General features: G+C 42.2%; 1 protein-coding gene across 4 annotated transcripts in view; it reads left to right on the top strand.

Annotated features, from left to right (window-relative positions):
• Positions 1–19,328, top strand: part of ncam2a (neural cell adhesion molecule 2a) — a 356,551-nt gene that overhangs the window by 291,559 nt on the left and 45,664 nt on the right. For all 4 annotated transcript variants that reach the window (XM_084713912.1, XM_084713913.1, XM_084713911.1 and 1 more), the window contains exons 8-12: positions 1,005–1,150; positions 9,197–9,347; positions 13,374–13,561; positions 15,149–15,245; positions 17,433–17,606. In XM_084713912.1, the coding sequence (XP_084570038.1) occupies positions 1,005–1,150; positions 9,197–9,347; positions 13,374–13,561; positions 15,149–15,245; positions 17,433–17,606 (756 nt within the window). The remainder of the gene's footprint in view (positions 1–1,004; positions 1,151–9,196; positions 9,348–13,373; positions 13,562–15,148; positions 15,246–17,432; positions 17,607–19,328) is intronic.

The following is a 19,328-nucleotide window of genomic DNA, read 5'->3' as shown; positions in this document are numbered from 1 at the left end:
TGTAGTGGTTAGGTAAGGTTCTATTCTTAGAACATTGATCTATTCTCTGAATATCCTTGGAGGTATAGTAGGTATCCACACGTGCCTGTTTGTATGTTTGTGTGACCCCATGTTGCGGCAAGCTGCCAAAATCCCCAGAGATGGATCCTCCACCCCGAGGTGAAGCCATGTGAAATTGCCAAACACTCCCCAGATCCCCCCCGGGCGGTGTTAAAAGCCTCCAGTACAGTAGTCACTATTTTCCATTCACTTCCCTTTTGGATTTTATGCTGTGCTACTTTGCAAGCACCCTGTTAAGGACTTTAGTGCAGTGTGTGTGTGTGTGTGTGTGTGTGTGTGTGTGTGGCGCAAAAAGAAGCAATCCATGATTCATGTGACATGCTCTGTGCCCTTGACATGCATGGTGTTTTCAGGGCTTCGCTCAGAGCATCTTATCAGGAGGAGGCGAGCGGGGAGCAGCCCCCCCTGCAACGGCACGCTTTGCAACACTTATCGTGGTGCTCACTAAGCGTCGGAAGCGATTCACACGGTGCTGGAGAGGCATCCTCCCAGACAAAAAAAAAAAATCTATATTTATTTAAGACAAAAAAAAACTCACACAGAAGGAGAGGCAGTTTTTATACATTTTAAACTTTAGCAAAGTCAGTTTTGTGTTATCATCTAGGCCAAGGAATCTGCTCAGAAGAGGCCAGAGGGCATGTGTTCCCGCTATGCCAAAACTGTAAAGAACGACTGCAGTATATAAATGATCTTGGCCTAGACTGTCAGTACCAAAGTCATGCATCAGCTCTGTATTTAAACCTCGTGGTACAACCTTCATCTCGCCTCCCTTATGAGTTAGATCTTTGACAGTTTCTCCACCGCTCACCCTCAGCTCCTTCACACCTCTCCCCCCCCCCCCCCCCCCGCCAGTCTCTTCTTCTTTACTCACTTATCTCGTTTTTTCCCTCTCTTATTCGCCTCCTCCTCCTCCTCCTCCCCCCCGCATCCTCTGCGGCCTCCAGTCCAGCCCCACATCACCCAGCTGAAGAACGTGACAGCCGTGGAGGGCAGCGCTGCCATGATCTCCTGTGTGGCTGACGGCGAGCCTCTGCCCGACATTTCCTGGAGGAGAGCCAGCGACGGCCAGACCTTCGTGGACGGAGACAAGGTAGGAGGTGCCAAAAAGTCCATCTGGCTGTGTGTGTGTGTGTTTGTGTACGTGTTTGTCATCATACGGCACTGGTTACGGAAGAAAATTCAACAGTTTTGCTTGAAAAAATATTTAGATAGAACTCCACAGATTGTTCTGTCATAGGGTTTTCTGGATAGAACCTTTCACCACCACCACAGAAAGGGTTCTACCAGGCACCCAAAAGGTGTCCCCTGGTTGAGGACAAGTCAAAGAACCACGTATCATTCTAGTTAGCACTTGTATTTGCCAAATATGAACTTTAAATGACAAAAGGTTCCCAGTAGAATCACCTAAGTGGGTTCTAGACAAAACCTTGAGAGGGTTCTGGGTGAAACAGTGACACCATACAAGAGTCCTCAATAGAAACTCTCAGGGGTTCTGAGTGGAACCTTTCACAGATAGTTCTAGGTCAAAGCTCCAGAGAGGGCTCTGGGTGCAACTATAACACCACAGAGAGGTTCTCTGTAGAGCCTCTCGACTGGAACCTTTATAAAAGGTTCTATCAGGAACTAAAATTTGTTTTGTTCTCTACATGGAACCATACATATATAGCTATATTGCAAAATGTCAACTTTAAATGACTTTATTTAATGCAGCCTTGTTTTCTGTCTGGTTGTTATTGAGTTTCACTGATGAGGTGTTAATAAAACAAAGGAACCTTAAAATCGCTTCAACTCACAGAAGACCACAAAATCATTTAACCGGAGCCCAGAATTGACGAAAATTGATGTTACATAAAACCAACAGCACACGTGAGATGCTCTTCTACTGTTTCTGTTCTTCGAGTGACCATTAAAATGTCGCTATTTTTATTTATGAGGAGAAAATTGGACAATTTGTGCTTAGTCTGTTCAAGTGCTAAAAGAAATAGCCGACATTAACAGGTAATTACTTGTATATGTCCTCATAAAAATAAAAGCAGACATAATCATTCCCATCTGCCATACATGAAGTGTTGCAATTAGAGTCATTTATTGCTGGGGGTGCAGCTCAGGGCCTGTCTGAAGGCAGATTCTGTTGATATTTACATTCAAGAGCTCATGATTGATCCCCCTCTTTTCTTTTCCGTTTGAATGCAGAGCTCATGTTACATACAGCGAGCTCGTGCAGCGCCTCGCCTTTCTTTAACTGACGCCTCAAAGGCTCTTATAATATCAAAGCTGCCCCGAAACAAAACATGCACATTCACCTTGGTCCGTGTTTTTTTTTTTTTTTCTTTCACAGGGAGTGTTTAAATCTCTCGTCTTTGCTGAGAGTATTATCTCAAGGGAAATCAGCGCACGCATTTATTTTGATTAGCTCTCAGCACAAAGAAGCAGCAAGAACCTTGAAGTTTTCAGGGCACATGTTAATACTTTCGGTTCATACTTAGGTTTGTACCTCCCTTTGACTCGACGACATTTTATGTAATCCAACTTAAGAAACTGAAAAGATACTAAGCTCCTGTTGTGTACTTTTTCTCTCTGCAGCCATTATTCACTTCCATATGAACAGCCTCACAAATCAGAAATTGAATGAGGTGCAGCCGCATTTTCTTGGAAAAGTAATTATTCTCGAACGAGCTGCCATCAGTGTCAAAATCATATGCACTTTCCATCACGGCTTCCCTGGCGAGGGGGCTGACGCTCTCACAGAAGCGGTTAAAAAAAAAAAACAAAGATGGCAGCCGTTCTTTTGCTGGGGAAAAAGGTCACCGCAGAGATAAATGAATGTGTGCATTGGCTCGAATCGCTTGGGTTGATAAATCACAGCCGAAAATGAGAGTAAGTGCTTCTCTTCCCACAGCAAATGCAATTATGGAAATGCGTAGTGCAAACCAACACACCTAAACATACGCAAAGACAAACACAGCTTGTGCAGCGCGAGGCGTGATGGATGGCCGTAGTCATTTAGGTTTAAGGCAGGATGTTCCTCTCTCAATTTGCTCTCCAATCTGCATATCCAGCCGGCATGCACTCGTCTCTTGTTGAGAGACGTGGAGCTTCAAAGGGCTTAGTTTTACTCACTGCATAATGTTGCTCCCATTTTTCTCATTCTTTGTCAACTAACACCTTGACCCTCGGTAAGAGAACATAATGGGATGCGGTTTCTGGAATTTAATTATGAGCCGAGGTTGGATTTGAGTCGGGGGGTATTGTTTCATTCCTGTGGTATTGTGTGGCTTGTGAGCAGGTTGAGCGAACTGCACTGTAGCCTCTGGTCTGTTCATGCAAAACACCTGGAGCTGAAGATGGTTGACGTCTGCACTCTCATGTGATTTAATAGACCTCTAGAGAACTTTGGAACCTTTTCTTCAGCTGTTCAGAAATGAGGCTGGGAAGTGTATCTGTTGTTTTGAGCTCTTATCAAAAGTCATTTTGTCATTAAACCTCGGAAAAGGCAGATGGTTCTATCTACCCTTTATGAGGGGTTCTTGGTAAAATAGTTTTCCTTAGAAGGTGGAAAGGATCTGAATAAAAGCCACAGAGAGGGTTCAAGGGAGAACCATTACACCATAGAGGGGTTCTCTATAGAACCTCTAATCTAGAACCTTTATGTTGGGTTCTAGGTTGAATCCTCTAAAAGGTTTTGTCAACTTTAAAAGACAAAGGGTTCTTGATAGAACACCCTGGGTGGGGTTGAGCCCAATGAGGGTTCTAGGGGGACAAGAAGAAGAATCCTACATGGTTCTAGTTGGCACTTTGTGTGTATTTTCCAAACGTTCACTTTTTTGTTTCTGTTATGAGTGAGGTCAGCAAACTGCACTGCAGCCTGTGGTCTATTCATGCAAAACACCTGAAGATAAAGACGCCAAAAGTCTGCACTCTTGCTCAGATCGCTGCATTGTGTGTGACTCAATAGACTTAAACTTTTCGAGAACTTTGTAACCTTTTCTTCAGCTATTCAGAAGTCAAGCTTGGAAATGTATCTGTGTTGCTTTGAGCTGGTATCAAAAGACATTTTGCGATTAAACCTTGGAAGAAGCAGACTCCCACACCCATTGACATTACCGCTTTGTTTTCTGCTCAATAGCCGGTCACAAAAGCAGCTCGCTGCACTGCAAAATACACTCGAAAACAGATAATGGTGATGTTTAGCCGAGGATTTGCTGCTCCCTCGCTGAAACCCCTCATTGGCCTTCATTTCCTTGAACCTGAAAGCCATTATTAAATGTCATTTTGTTGTTGTCGTGAGGGTGAGGTGGTACAGTGATCATTAAAGAGGTGCAAATATGAACAGTCCGTGTTCAGCCCCCCTTTGCCAAACTGTTGGAATAAGCAGTGCTTGCAAGAAGTAAGAGTACAGTGTGTTTCCAGTCTCGCTGACATTTACAGCAGACATTTTTAATATCTGAATCTGCAACGATTGGACTGAAGTAACACAGGAATAGTCCCCATAATCCCATTTGAGGGATTGCATTTGAGATTTGGCTTCACATGTTCACTGTAAACCCGCATTGTCATTTTTTGATCAGATAAGGATAGGATTTCATATATTTCTGCCCTCCTTTTGCTCACCTGCTTCTGCTTTCATCTCCAGCAGTCCGTCTGTTCCCTCAACTCACACATGTCTTTGCGTTTCATCCCTGCGCTCTCATGTCGCTCACGTGTTTACAGTATGTGCATACTCGCGCGCTCGCGGGAATATGCATGTGTCGGCTGTGCGTGCGTGTGAATTGCTGTTGCGTTCACGTCTGGCCGCTTGCCTTGTCGTTCGACTGAGCTGCATATCAAGCAGGCTGCGCTTTAGGGGCTGAGTTCGTCTCTAGACAGACCCTGTCAGTTTGTGGGGGGATGCAGGAGGGTGTGATGGGGAGGTGGGGGGTGTTAGCGAGTAATTTCCTGACTCAGAAGCTCCCTCCTGGAAGATTTCCTCCCTCTCTCCTCCCTCTCTCCTCAGCATTCCTATTCAACGCACACCCTCCCAATCCCATTGACCTCAGCTGGCGAGGCAAACAAGCAAAGTGTGCAGTGGCAGCACAAAGAGACCAGAACGGAGCCTCTAAAAGCCGCTTCACCTCATTGGTTAATAGTATAGCAACGATAAGAGCAAAGATAAGCAATTCTAAACAGGATAATGCTGAAGCAAGTCTGCGAGTGACAACATAAAGAGAGTGTGATTCAGAAGAGGGGGCCTCACGGCTGAGGCTTATGAGGCTTAGACACATAATGAGCATTAGCAGAGGCAGGGGGGTGACAGGAGGGCATTAGAAGGGCCGGGATGTGCATTGATTTACTGGGGAAATCTATGGATGAGGTGTGCAGAATGTGCACACACATCCATAGACCCACCTATATCACAGACTTACCTATAAATATGCAAATATACATCAGTAGATGGGAATACAGACACACATAAACAAACGTATAAGAGCTCATCAGTGCAGACACAGGGCACTCAAGCTTAAAAAGTAGAATAAGGGCAGCTACTTCAATTTTTGTGTAAATATAAATCTGCTTTCATGGTCGCTTTTTGCTTCCTGTATGAAATGTATCTCAGTGTTCGTTAAAGTTCAGTCAGGAGTGACTCCTCATCCCTGTCTGCCTGAGAAACTCGAACATGGAGACCGCCGCTTTGACTCTCACAAACTCTCTATAAAATCATTTTATTACAGGTGCAGGGCTGGATTTACATGGTGAAACTTTCATGTAACTTCGCTTGGTTGAAACTCGGGTGAAACTAAGTTGCAGTTGAGTTGCGTGGTGTGAAGCCCTGAACTCAGCAGCAACATTTGCAAAAGTCTCGACTTTGTAAAACCGGTTTCATCCAATCAAAACGCTGGTGACGTGTCGCCTGATGACATCAAACATTCCACTTAACTTGACAATGGATTATCACCACATTGAACAAATTAATCAAACAGTGGATGGTCTTTAGGAGGTTTTTGGAAGTCATCAATCATTTCCCATCATGCCGAGTGCTGTTATGTCATGTTACAAAATGCAGATGCTACTTTTTGTTAGTGTTTGTTCAGAACACTGTGGTTTATGCTGGGAATTGTCTGTTTTTTTGTGCTGTGTAAAGTTCCAAGTAGAGTTGAGGTGGCTGTTTCATTTCTGAGGGTTTCAGAAATTATCTCGCGACCACACTGGGGGTTCCGACCCCCAGGCTGAGAACCTCTGCTTGAAAAGACCTGATGCAGTGAATGGATTGAAATGACAGTAAAGATTCCAATGTTTACAACTGACAAAAGAAATCCTCCCTACCGACACTTCTAAATTAACAACAACAATAACAAGTCGCAGTTTTGCAAGGGATTATGTGCCAGACTATTTCTTCTCGGCAGTGGCTTCCTTGAGTCTCTGCTGTTTGCCTGGCAACCTCGCAGTGACAACAAGAATAAACAAACAAGATATAACGAGGTCAATAACAAGCTTTAGAGGTGCTGGAAGGTGGATTGTGTTACCTTTGGACTCAGCCACCTTAGTTGTTTCCCTCTGTCTCTAGTCTTTATGTTATGCTAAACTAACAGGATGCAAACTCCAGCAATATATTTAGCACACAGACATGAGAGTGAAATTAATCTTAATATCCCACACTGTCAAACTATTTCTTTAAACATCAAGTCAAACCCAAACGAGAAACTAGCAGATTATAGTGTAACGATATAGTGTCCCTTTGCTAAATAGGCTACTGGAGCCTATTTGACTTTTAGCTTCAGGTTTTGTTGTTTTGTTTTACATTTCTACTTTTAATTCCTTTATTAGGAACCAACTCACAACACTAAATGAGTTCAGTCCTCTATTAACTTTCAGACCTTGAGCGAAATAACTTCTATTTTTATGCTGTTAAAGCTGCTTATATAAGTTGACTTAATTGACAAATTAGAAGATAACAGTATGAGGAAAGCAAGTTTATAAATGAGATGTTTTTAGTCATCAAAAAGTCACGATCAACTGTGCCTTTACTTTTGAACGTGTTGTTTTATAACCACAAAGTTTCTGTGCAGTGTGACCGTCCACTCGTCAGATAATTTCCCGATCTTGTTCATGAAACATGTTCATGTCAGCAGTCCCCTCACCGTGTGCACAAGTGTCTCCGATTATTCAAGCCGGTCCATTTCATCGTTACCTAGCAGTGATAGTGCAATCATGATACGCTGCTGCTATATTTGATAGCCGTGTCTTTTTGTTCACAAAGGCTTCGAGAGCCCACGATAGATTGCCACCATAATGTATGCCATGTGCTGTTTGATGGGTACTTACATTGAAAATACCCCACGGCACTCTCAGACTCTATGAATAATAAGAAGAACTCAACTAAAACTGTGTTTCCTATTCACGGCGGCGCCTCATCTACGAAAAGAGAGAATGTCAAACCAGCGTCTTCATTATACATTTATATAAACAATGAAGCAAACAAAAACTTTGTGTAGCCCGTGTTCATCCATGTTTAGCATCTGATTTACTGGAATAATTCTGATACAGGACTTTGCAAAGGCTACTCTGAATGAAAAAGAAAAAATGTATCTTGAACATGAAGGGGCTAAAAATATAAATAAAAGGCAGCAAGTGATATTGACAGTTTTCCTCTGGCCTGTAGTGCTTGAATATAATGGGACTGGATGGCACGCAGCTTGTGGGGCTCAAAGTGCACAAACAAACAAAATATATATATATATATTTCTCTTTCAAGAAATCATGACCCAGTTACTCAACATAATCCACAGACAGACAGTTTCATGTAGGATCTACTTTCTTTCTACTGAATTATAGTGCAACCATATAGAATTCTTACTTCTCATTACCTAAACACAACATACATGCAAAAATCAGTGCAGTTAATCAGTTTGACCAGCTTTTAGTGGAATTGTGGTTGTAGTTCATCCCTGAAACTGCTCACAACAAGGTCTGTGGATTATCTTAAGTCATAATTTCTGGAAAGACACACTGCTGTTGAGTTCGGGTTGAGTCAAATGTATGTTTTTTGATGCTTTGAGCACCACAAGCCGAGCGCCATAATGCTTTATTATATTAGAGAGCAAGTAGACGTCAATACGGCCGATATCTCCTAAACTCAGCAGCTCGCACCAAAACTATCTAGATGGATAAATAACGCTACAGGTCAGAGGAAAAATGTATTTTTGATACGAGGCTGAACAGTCCCTTTAAAATGATTTTACCCAGTGTATCTGACCTCCAAATCTTCCTTCAACCCTGCTGCAGTCACGCAGCTCTCAAATGCATCACGGGCAGGACCTCTGAAAAGTAGTTTCTTGGGGGTGACAAAGGTTATCAGTTAGGTAACAGTCTGGGGGCTACAGCCGTATCGTGTCTGCAACAAGGATGCTCCTAGGCTGTTTTTTCTCATTACGAGTGAATGTCGATTACTGGAATGATAGCCTCGTCTGCCGTAATTGACCCGTTGCTTCAAATTGATACCATCTGTCTTCATACAGATGTAATGACCTTGTAATAAATCGACAGTTTATTGCATTAACCCTGGCTCTGTGTGACAAGTGACGGTTGCCCGCGAGGGGGGTCAGAATGGATCAAGGGGCTGTCATTCAGGCGCAAGAACAAAGTTGGGCGAGGAACTTTCTCTAAATTGCTTGGCGACAGGATTCTATGATGTGATTTTGCTTTGTGTTTCTCCTTTGTACTTGAATCAAGCAATTATTGCCGCACAACCGCAAGCATAGATATGTCTTTTTCTTTAAATATAGTATCACAAATAAATTGCCGGCCATGTTATACATAAAAACTATAATCAATCCCCGCCGTTCCAGCACCCCAGGTCTGTCTGGTTAGCCGCTCTAAAATTATGTGTTTGGGGTTGTTTTTGATCAGAATTTCGCACACCAAACTGCTCATTAAGGGCAATAAGTGTGGGAAAATTATAGGGATGTAAATGTCACCCGGGACTCTCCACAAATAAACCTTGCAGCAAGAATTTTTGACCTTCCCTGGCTCTATACCTCAAGAGACGCACATATTTTCAATAATACCTTTATTTTTACAGACATATGGAGCTGTTTGTGCGATGCAGCAGCACAAGGTATCATTATGCCAAACAGAAACCCATATGTTATTGTTTCTCCAGAGTCAGGACGGACGGTTCGAAGTCCGCGGCCGTCACGGCAAGTCGGTGTTGACCATCAGCGGCGTGAGGCTCACGGACCTGGGCCGGTTCGACTGCGAAGCGCTCAGCAGGATCGGAGGTCATCAGAAGAGCATGTTCCTGGACATTGAGTGTGAGTATGTTTCACTGCCTGATCGGTTCACAGACATCCTGTACGTTCACGCAGCTGTTTCCAGTTACTGATGCTAATTAGCCCGCACACACACTGTCCTGAACAGAGGGCTAATCAGGCAAATTAAGCAAAAACACCTGTGTGCTTGTACTGTGGATTTGTATTAACACTCTGCACGTTTAACAAACCTTTTAACTGATTTTCTAACAGACGTATTTTCTCTCCAACAGCCCCACTATTGACACAACCATCAGTTTATTAAAGTATTAAACACTGTAAATGAGATGCACCAGTCATTGCCATGGACAAGATGCCAGCCAGAGTCATTAAATACATAAAATACCTCACCATAATTGGAAAATGTATCCTTAACTGATTTTAAATTACAGATTTGAAGAGTAATTCAACACATATTCAGAATATGCACTTAAATCTACACTCTTACCAGTGACATGACTGCTGATACTGACCATGATACTTCAGTAGTGTGGAGTACGAGGCAACTTCATGCATTTTTCACATGTTTAATTTGGTCTACAGGGAATATCTCGTTAATGTATCTGAATAAAAGGCAAATATTTTAAATTGAGATGAATGAAGCAATTAATTTTGTTACAAAGTGACTGAATATAATTTACCACTTAAAATATATATGAAGCACAAGAAAGATGATAACAACATAAACCATAAGATGCCTAGAAAAGCATACAATAACACACACACACGTTAAAACAGAGAAAGATGGCTCAGTTCTCCCCTGGGGGCACATCAGGCACCCAGTGCCCCCAGGGAGAGCCAGGCTCCCTTGGGGGTTGAGGAGAGGGGGTGGTACAGGTGTATAGGTTAACGCTGGGGATGATGATGACAGGGCGTTTTTCCAACCACCACTTTTCTGGTCAGAATCAAAGCCATAAGCTATATATTTATGCGTGTGTGTGTGTGTGTGTGTAATGACAGTCCCAGCTCATTACACATTTATGAATTGAAGCTGCACATTCCATCAAAAAGTCCAGTCCGGTTTATGGCTTTTCCAGTTAATTCATTCAAGTATTTTTAAAAGTATATGTCATGGTTCAGTTCAGTTCTTCCGTGGTTTAGAGGAATCACAAGTCTGGTACAATCAGAAGGATTCATTTCAAAGTCCTCTTGCTGGAAACTGAGGTAGCCGGAAACTTTAGCAAAGCACTTTCCACAGAAGTTATAAATCTTATAAAAGTAAGGAACATTTTGGTATTAGACTATATGAACATTGAACACTTTCCCGAAAAGCATTTGATAGGCAATAAAACTAAAAAGCATATTTTATGCCGTGAAATTGAAAATCTAAAATGAATAAAACAAAGTAATAAGTAAAACTCCTGCGTGAGGACATGTGTTTCAACTGGCTCCGCCTTGGCTTTATTTAAACTTTCACAGCAACCAAACGGACCTTTTTTCCCAGCAGCCATGTTGATATGAAGACAGCAGAGTAAACACAGGTGTTACCAATGACAATAATTAAGGTTCTGCATCATTTAGTGGGCCAACATGCACAACAGCAGCGTCCCGACTCTACTTTACCTGAATGGAACATAATTAGCATCATTGGTAACACCTGTGCTAATCCTAATATTTCATATCAAAGTGGCTGCTGTGAAAAATGTCTTCCATCATAAGTATTCAAGCAACTATTTGTCTGTGTGCAAAATTAATAAATAAACATGAACCATACTGTTGCCTACGGAGTCCTGATCACCTGATATAACCCCACCGACTCCTCGACTCTCTGCGTTTCTATTCGTGTCATCAGATCTGTAATGTGAAAATGAAACTTGCACACGTTTAAGCAGCGGAATCGGCTAACCAAGCGAGAAACATTTGAACCCCTTCAGTCTTGTTTCGAGTTCAAAAGTTCAGCCGCGTTTAGTTCTAATAATTCTTTTCACACTGTGGCTGTTTTTCTTTCTGAAGATCATTATATTATTATAAACAACTCACCCGCTCAGAACCCCTGCATCCACCGCGCCGCACACAGCCTTCAGAAGGGTTAATTAGTGAGAGGATATCATGCATCGCCTTTCGTTTTCCCCCGCCGACAGTTCCCCCGACTTCCCGATGAGCGCACCCATTCCTCAGTCGCTGGTTGTTTGGGGTTATTTGGGGTGGGCTATCCCCTGCCTAATGAGCTCTGAAGCAAAGATCTCCATTTTGGCCTCGGAATGATTAGCTTCATTATGAGAGCGGTTCTGTTGCCTGAACGAGGCCGATGGAAAGTGCTTTTTTTTTGTTTTGTTCCACCTTAAAGCTCAGAGGAACAACAAACAAACAAATTTATTCAGAGAGACAGTGAGGAAGAAAATGAATCTCTGTTTCTCCTCCTCTGGCTGAGGTGACTTGAAGGTTCATGGTTTCCTTTCAAAACCTGTTTTGCATTGCTCTTGAAAAGCTGACACTTCGTTTTACAGGACACAAATAAGACAAGCAGGCTGTACTTCATCTATTAGACAGAAATTAAAAATAATATGCATCTCCTTAATGAGACTTTGAGACACATCACAACAGAACTGTACTGTAAACTAAAGTGTACTTTTTAGACTTTAGCTTACAGTATAGGTTTGTTGTAACGTGTCCTTAATTACCCCCTAATGAAGTCTAATAAATGTCTGAAGGGGTCTTCACATGATAAGAAATTCGTCCCAGACTTACTGCGAGAAACGCAGCAGAGATTCAGAGGACTTCGGTCGTGTCTGGAAGGGAACCCTTGATTTGCGAAACTCTCCCGAGATTTGTATATGTTGTTCCTTCGTTAAAATGATCATTCTCGTGAGATCTTCCACGGGTCTGGGGTTCCCCTCAAGGGGAGGTCAAAGTTCAAATAATTTGAACAGAGGCAGATCCAAGCGGTGCGCCGCGCCGAGGGTACCGGTGCCGCTTAGTCAGGCATGACTGAACATGTGTTTTGGAAATAATACACTTTAGTTTACAGTACAGTTCCTTGTACAAAACAAGAGAATTGTACTGTCCCTAATTACCCTTTAATGAAGGGTCTAACAGTGGGGAACAATGCACTTTAGTTTAGAGCACAGTTCTGTTGTAATGTGTCCTTTATTACCCTCTAATAAAGTCTAATAAAGGATCTAATTCTATAGTAATAACAAACATATTATGTCTACTCTCTATCTTATTTAGCACAAAGTACAGCTTGCTACATCTTATCAGTGTACTGGAAAATAAAGTGCAGCCGTTGACATTTTGGAATAAGGTTTGATGGCATCCTCATGCACGCCCCCACTGCCCAACCATGAAGCAAAGTCACTGTCATCACACTGCAGACTTGTTTTGCTGGACTCATAGCTGACAACTCGCTCTCAGCCTCTGCAGAAAAGACACAGGCTGTGAGTCTGAGTGTGGCGGGGCTGAGCCAGCCGTTGCCACCGAACTAATGAACTCATTTACTAAGTCACTGCAGGCTGCAGGGGGATAACGCGTCCTCGGCTGTGACAGAGAGCCAGGCATCAATCTCTTTAATGGAATCCTGCAAGCGAGCATAAAACAACCATAATGCCTCTCCGACTGAGCCGGGCTGACTGGGCCAAAAGAAATCCGCGCGACAGCTCGCCGCTGTGATCGTCCATTACTGCCCTTCCTATTTGCTGGGGCAAATGAGCCTCTGTTTACATCCTTTATTTTTATTCTTGAGGAGATGATCGTAATGGAGATTTTCTCTTCCCCCCACCAGCATGAGGTGGCTTCAATTAAGTTAAAGTTTTCTTTTTAACATTGCAGAGGGAGTTTGGGAAGTGTTAATGAAACGCTCTTTCTTCTCCCTTTGAGGAATTTGCGGGTTAAGCCTCAGCGAGTCATTTTTACGTCTTTGATCATCCGGCTCAGCTTCACCTTTGATTTGAGTGTTTAATTGGCTGCCACAAATTCCACACACACTAGCAATTACTCTTTCAGCGATTTAGGCCTTGGTTAAGCAAAAGGCTGATTTACCATTTAAATGAGGCAAGAGGGGGAGAGATAATATCTTTATGTTTTGGACAGATATACCAAAGTTCCTGACCAACCACACCATCTATTACTCATGGGAGGGCAACCCGGTGAACATCAGCTGCGATGTGATGTCCAACCCTCCTGCCACCATGTTGTGGAGAAGAGAGCGCTTCACCATATCGGCGGAAGGAACGGCCAACACACGGGTACACAGTGCGGAGGGCAAGTCTGTGCTGGAGGTGAGTATGAGTCCTGGAATTTAATATCTTTGGGGTTTGGAGGGTCGCGTCTAGATGGTTACCCTAGATGTGCATGTGGGAGACATTTCACTTTATGGCTTTCTGGCAGAAAGCCACTGAGTCAGTGTTGACTTATTATTTGAACCCACACCACGATCTATTCCTAAACCTAACCAAGTAGTTTTGTTGCTAAGTTCACTCAGATTACAAAGAAACTAATACCTTCTTGCTCACCCCCAAAGAATATAGAGTAATGCAAATAGTTTGGGCTGAATTTTTCCAGGTTTTGATTTATTTTTCTGACTTCTGCCATCACCCCACTAAAATAGAAATGAGTATAATTCTCATTGTTGTGCTCACAGCATTAAAAAATCTAAAACTTAACAGCAGCATCGTTCTTCAGAAATAATAACTTTTTTACTCGAGATAATCTACAGCCACTTTGCCCAAGGTGCGTCTTCTGGTCCCTGTGCTCTGTCTTCAGTTGGAGTGTGTGTGGTGATCTGTTCAGCGCTTCTGTCATCCTCTTGTATCTGTGCAAACACCGGTTTCATTCTTAAAGCTCCCTCTTGTTCTGAACTTCTGCTTGGGACCACAGTGCAAAGAAACAGTTTGTCTCCTCCATAGACCACTGCTGCATCAATTTCACATCCGCGCTGAGTCTGTGTGTTTGTCTTTAGGCAGACAAGACACTGAACTCGCTCTGTGTTTTTGTTTTTCTTGTTGGTCATGATAATCCTGCCCCGAGTCCTTGATGTAAGTGGTTTTGGTTTGAGACCAAGAGCAAACTCTGTGCCTGTTGAAACATTAAGAACTGGTTTGAGATGAGGCACCGACTGCCTTGGTGGTAAAGGGATAAATGAGTCCTTCTGAAAACTGTTGCTTTAAATGGAAATGCAAATTTTGGGGGTTTTTTTTGGGCCACGCCATTGACATATTAACTTTAAAGTGAAGTTGATCTGGCTAAAGTTAGTTTCACAGTTACCCATTAACACATTAAGCCCTATTTTCTGTCCACTTGAGTTATTTAAGTCCAGTATTCACTCTCTTTTTAGCTCTGTTTTGGTCTCCACCTGCTCCTGGGGGAAATATAGGTCTCTCTGGCTTCTAAATTCTCTGCTTTGTTCATCTGCTAGTTGCTAACTTTGTCCGTCTTTGACAGTGTTTATTAAGGCTGCACGGTATGGTAAAAGTCATATTGCGATTATTTTGACTGAAATTGTGATATCTAATGTGGTTTTGTGTCACAATATTCTTTTTTAACAAAAAAAAAACAGATCAAAATGGTGATTATGTAACATTTGTTGGGGTCTGTTGTATTTTATCTGGAAAATGACATTTTTAGGTCACGTTTCCTTTTATCATTCATCATTCATCGTTTCATTTTACCAACTGTTGATACAACACTATTAATTATTGCTGCTTTAGATGTGATTGACTTCTGCAAGCATCACAAAAGAACTCCACTGAAGTAGAAATGATTTCATTATTTGCATGATTAGAGACAGTATAAACAGAGCTATTTTTTTGTAATAAGCCATTGAACTTGTTTTAAAGCTGAGTTGTTGTTTTTTTTTTAACTTCTAGGTAACTCCCATGTCGGACAGAGACTTTGGCCGCTACAACTGCACAGCCAGGAACAACATCGGAGTTCGATACCAGGAGTTCATTCTGGCCCAGGCAGGTGAGTGTGCATCCACTACTGCGTGGCCCCTTTTTGCTTCGCTAATGAGATTGGTGACTTCATTTGGAGTCCAGAATGTGTGGAGTCAGGGATCCCACACCTTCTGAATCACAGCTCTCACAGTAACTCTAACTGTTCAACTGCTTTGTAACCCTCTACCTCTCTACTAATGGTAATAGCCTTATTTGCAATTCTCAGGAAGATAAATTCCACTACAACTCCCAACCCCTATTCAGCCTAGCCTAATCTCAAATAGTGCTGGCTGATTTACCATACCCCTCGCTATTTACTGAAGTACCCCCTAATTTACGGTAGCGCAGGCTAATACACAATAGTGCGGTCCAATTATCTTTAGTGCAGATTGAATTGCTCTGGCTAAGGAGAAAAGTAGTGAGCAAAAAGCTGACCTAATATGTAGTCTTGGGGGAAACAATGTGTTTTGGAAGTTGTTCTGACACTTCTAATACACACACACACACACACACACAGAGAGACACACCAACACACACGCTCGTGTACTGTAAGTGAAAAAGTTTGAGTCAGTTAAGGAGACACAGAGGAGAGATGAACTCCACTGTCCACTGTCTTCACAGCTAAACCCTGAGTAAAAAAATGTTTCTGATGCGTTCAAGTGTCAGGAAGTTTGTGCTTTCATTCAACAAGACCAGTGGTAAATACACAAACATTGCACGGATGCTTTCAAAGTGATAAACACACTAAAAAAAAATGAAATATGTCGGTTTGCAGCTAAAGCAAGTCCGAGGACAAATTAGAGATGGAGCTGAGTGATGAATCCAGCTTACCTCGAAATTAAATAAATCATGTTAAATTGCTTTCGAGGCTTACAGTTATTACAGCAATAATGCCCATCTTCAGTTTGATTATGGGGGATGGCAGTGATTAAATAGGTAGGTTCACTTCATAGTCCGTCTGTGACATTGTAAGTACCATCATTTTCTGCCACAAAATGCATTTAATGGCATTATAGTTATTACTGTACAAATGTCAACGCGTATGTGCGGTTCAGAAAGTTTTTTTTTTCTCTAAAAGTAGCTAATTATTTTAAAGAGGACCTATTATGCTCATTTCCAGCTCTATATTTTCAATCTGGGGTTCCACTAGAGCAGCTTTGCATGATTCACAGCTCAAAAACATCTGTATTTATCTCGTGCTGGGCCTTTATCCAGCCCCGCTATTCAACCTCTGTCTGAAACGCGCTTTGCTAGCTGCTGTCGCTTTAAGGTCCCCCTGCCTAAAAGCCCACTTTCCTCTGATTGGCCATCTTCCCGTAAGCATGCTGAGGGGCATGATCCACGAGTTGTCATTTGGCACATAATACCAAGGTTTCTCTCTTACAAATAAAAGCCTAGGGTGTTCTACCAATAACCATTTTATATTTCAAGGGTTTCATGTAGAAACTACCCATATATAAAGTATATATTTTATAAGAGTTTCACCCGCAACCTTTTTGTCTTGTGAGGGTTCTACAAAGAACCAGAAGCAATTGCAATGAGGCTTTGGTCAGACTGCAGACAAATGAGAACTGTGGCAGAAAAATTAGCTTTGGAGATCAAAAGGCTGCAAAAATGTTTTTCGATTTCTGCTATGAATTTGGGCATTTTGATATGAAAGTCTATGGTGAATGACTCAGTTTTGGAACTGACCTGAAGTGGCCATTTGAAAGAACTGCAGTTTTTGGCACTTCAGCCTTTGCCTGATTTTTCAGCTCCAGAGGTTGTTGCTTTGTCCAGAATTTCTAAAATAATCAGAATACAATCTGAATGTGCCAAAAAACATATTTGGGCTGGCAGTCTGAACAAGGCCTAATGGACATCTCTAAAATAGATGTGATGTTTATTTCTAAACAAATTAAGTTTGTGCCAGAGCTGTTGCCACGGAAACCCAGTTTCAATAATGAGGGTGTTTCATGTGTAATGCACTGGTGGTTGGGGTTAATTTTTCTTTTGCAGCACACGAACCTCAACATGAAGGAAAGAACAGTCAGATTCTGACAATAGGCTTGTTTTTTTTTTTACTCTGCTGTCGTGCTTACGTTCATAAAAAGTTTGTGAAATCTGATTTTCAGATTAACAGAAGCTCCTGAAACCAACACAGCAGCTCAGATAAGATCTACCAGCTTTCGAAGGGAAATAATTCAAATGCTGCGTCATTATTTTGTCCCCTCAGATGTACCATCAAATCCATACTCGGTGCGTCTCTCAGCCGTTTCCCAGCGCTTGGCGACCGTCACCTTCATGAAGCCAGACTCACATGGCGGCGTGCCCATCAGCTACTACCTGGTCCAGTACAAGGAGGTTGGCTCACAGGACTGGAGGGACGTCAAGTCACACAGTGTCCAGAGTGAGTATTGTTTACGTTCATGTATTGACCTTTAACAGTGAGTGAAATGTTTTTCAAACCTTCCAGCTGTATTAAACAGCCCCATTATGTGCTCTTATTGATGGAATGACGAGTAAAAGGCCACTTAAACACACGTCTGCGTCCATCTCTGTTTCCTGATTGTGTGGCGGAGTCTGTCAATCAATAAGAAAGCCGTCACCTGTTCACATGCTCAGCAAGGTTTTCTAACACAATACATAGTATATAATATAAGGAGTGTTTAAAAGCTGTGATTAGTACCAGTGATCGAGGGATAAATTACACATTTTCTGGTCCATAAAACAAAAAGTGATATATCGAGTAAAATATAGGCCATGTGAGAAACCCCTCTGATGTTTCACTATGTGCTGATGTGTGACGGAGCCTGATAAAAGTCATTTTCTCAGCAAATCCTTGAACATGAACCAGAGATTATGCGTGTTTTAGACCATTTAATACAGACCATGGATGCTTTACATTAATGCTGACTGTTATTTTCCAATTTCCTAGACAGCCATTGACTTCCGTTCATTTTCATGGTGCATAAGCATCAAATGGCAAATGTCAAAGTTGCGATATTTTTGAGAGACTCTCATTCACATTGAGTAAAGACTCTACAAATCAGTATGCATAATTTCATAATGGAACTTGTGAAAAATTACTTGACTTGACTTTACTGTAATGGACTACTAATTCAAGCTCAAGTCTGCTAATTGAACACAGCCTCAGAAACTGAGGGAATACAGAAGCAAGTATATTTCCTGATGGAAATATAGCTTTACTTATTGCAAAACTAGCTAACCTCTATCTGCCCTTATCTCAGTTAGCCATGATTCTAAGTTATCTAACTCAGCCTTTGTGGTGCAAGGAGCCAAAGCGAGCAAGTGAACCGCCTTAGTACTGTATTCCCTGTCGTCAAACTGGCCCCCTGTGGCTCAGAGACTGTGTTTGGTCCCAGACCAGTCGTGTCCACTGGGAGGTACCGTTCTGTCATTTACAATACACTAATAAGATCTAACAAGCCATATTTTGTGTCAGATTTGCCAAACTATTTGTGTAAGGTTAGGTGTATGATGTCTAATACAGAACATATTTCTCATTTTTGTCTGAAATAATACAAACTACAGCTTGTTACATCTCATTAGTGTACTGTAAAATAAAGAGCAATCTTTATAAGTGATCATAACCTCTCATAAACCGATTCTACAATGATAAATACATATTTTTATAGTCACCAATGGAAAATAAGACTACTTCACTTTTGAGAAGTATTACTGTAGCGAGGTTTTTCCTCATCATGCCAGATTACCAGCATTTCAGTCTGCTAACCCGGCCGCCACAGATCGAACCGCGCCGATCAAGCACAAGCAGAAGCCGCATCACATGATCTCTCATGCGATCCGTCAAAGCCTCGGCCGGCCCCGACATGTTTTTGAGTCGGCCTCGGAAAACACCTCGTGGGGAGAGAGCCAGAACGGGCCTGAGCTGAGCTGAAAGAGCACGCTCCTCCTCCTCTTATGCTTTACGACTCCAAATTGATTTCTGAGCCTGTTGGTGGAAAGTACACCACGAGGTGAAGGATGGATGGATGGATGGATGGATGGATGGATGGATGGATGGAGAATGGGATCCAGAGGACTAATGGGAGGCCGATAAGCAGGCCTGACAAACCTGAAGGGCTTATCACTAATATCCCTCATTTCA

This window comes from Lutjanus erythropterus, chromosome 24 (genome assembly GCF_056507025.1).
Source record: "Lutjanus erythropterus isolate fLutEry1 chromosome 24, fLutEry1.hap2, whole genome shotgun sequence".
In the NCBI taxonomy this organism is placed as follows: Eukaryota; Metazoa; Chordata; class Actinopteri; order Lutjaniformes; family Lutjanidae; genus Lutjanus; species Lutjanus erythropterus.
Note: the sequence above shows the minus strand (reverse complement) of the source record. Positions and strands in the feature narration are given on the sequence as shown.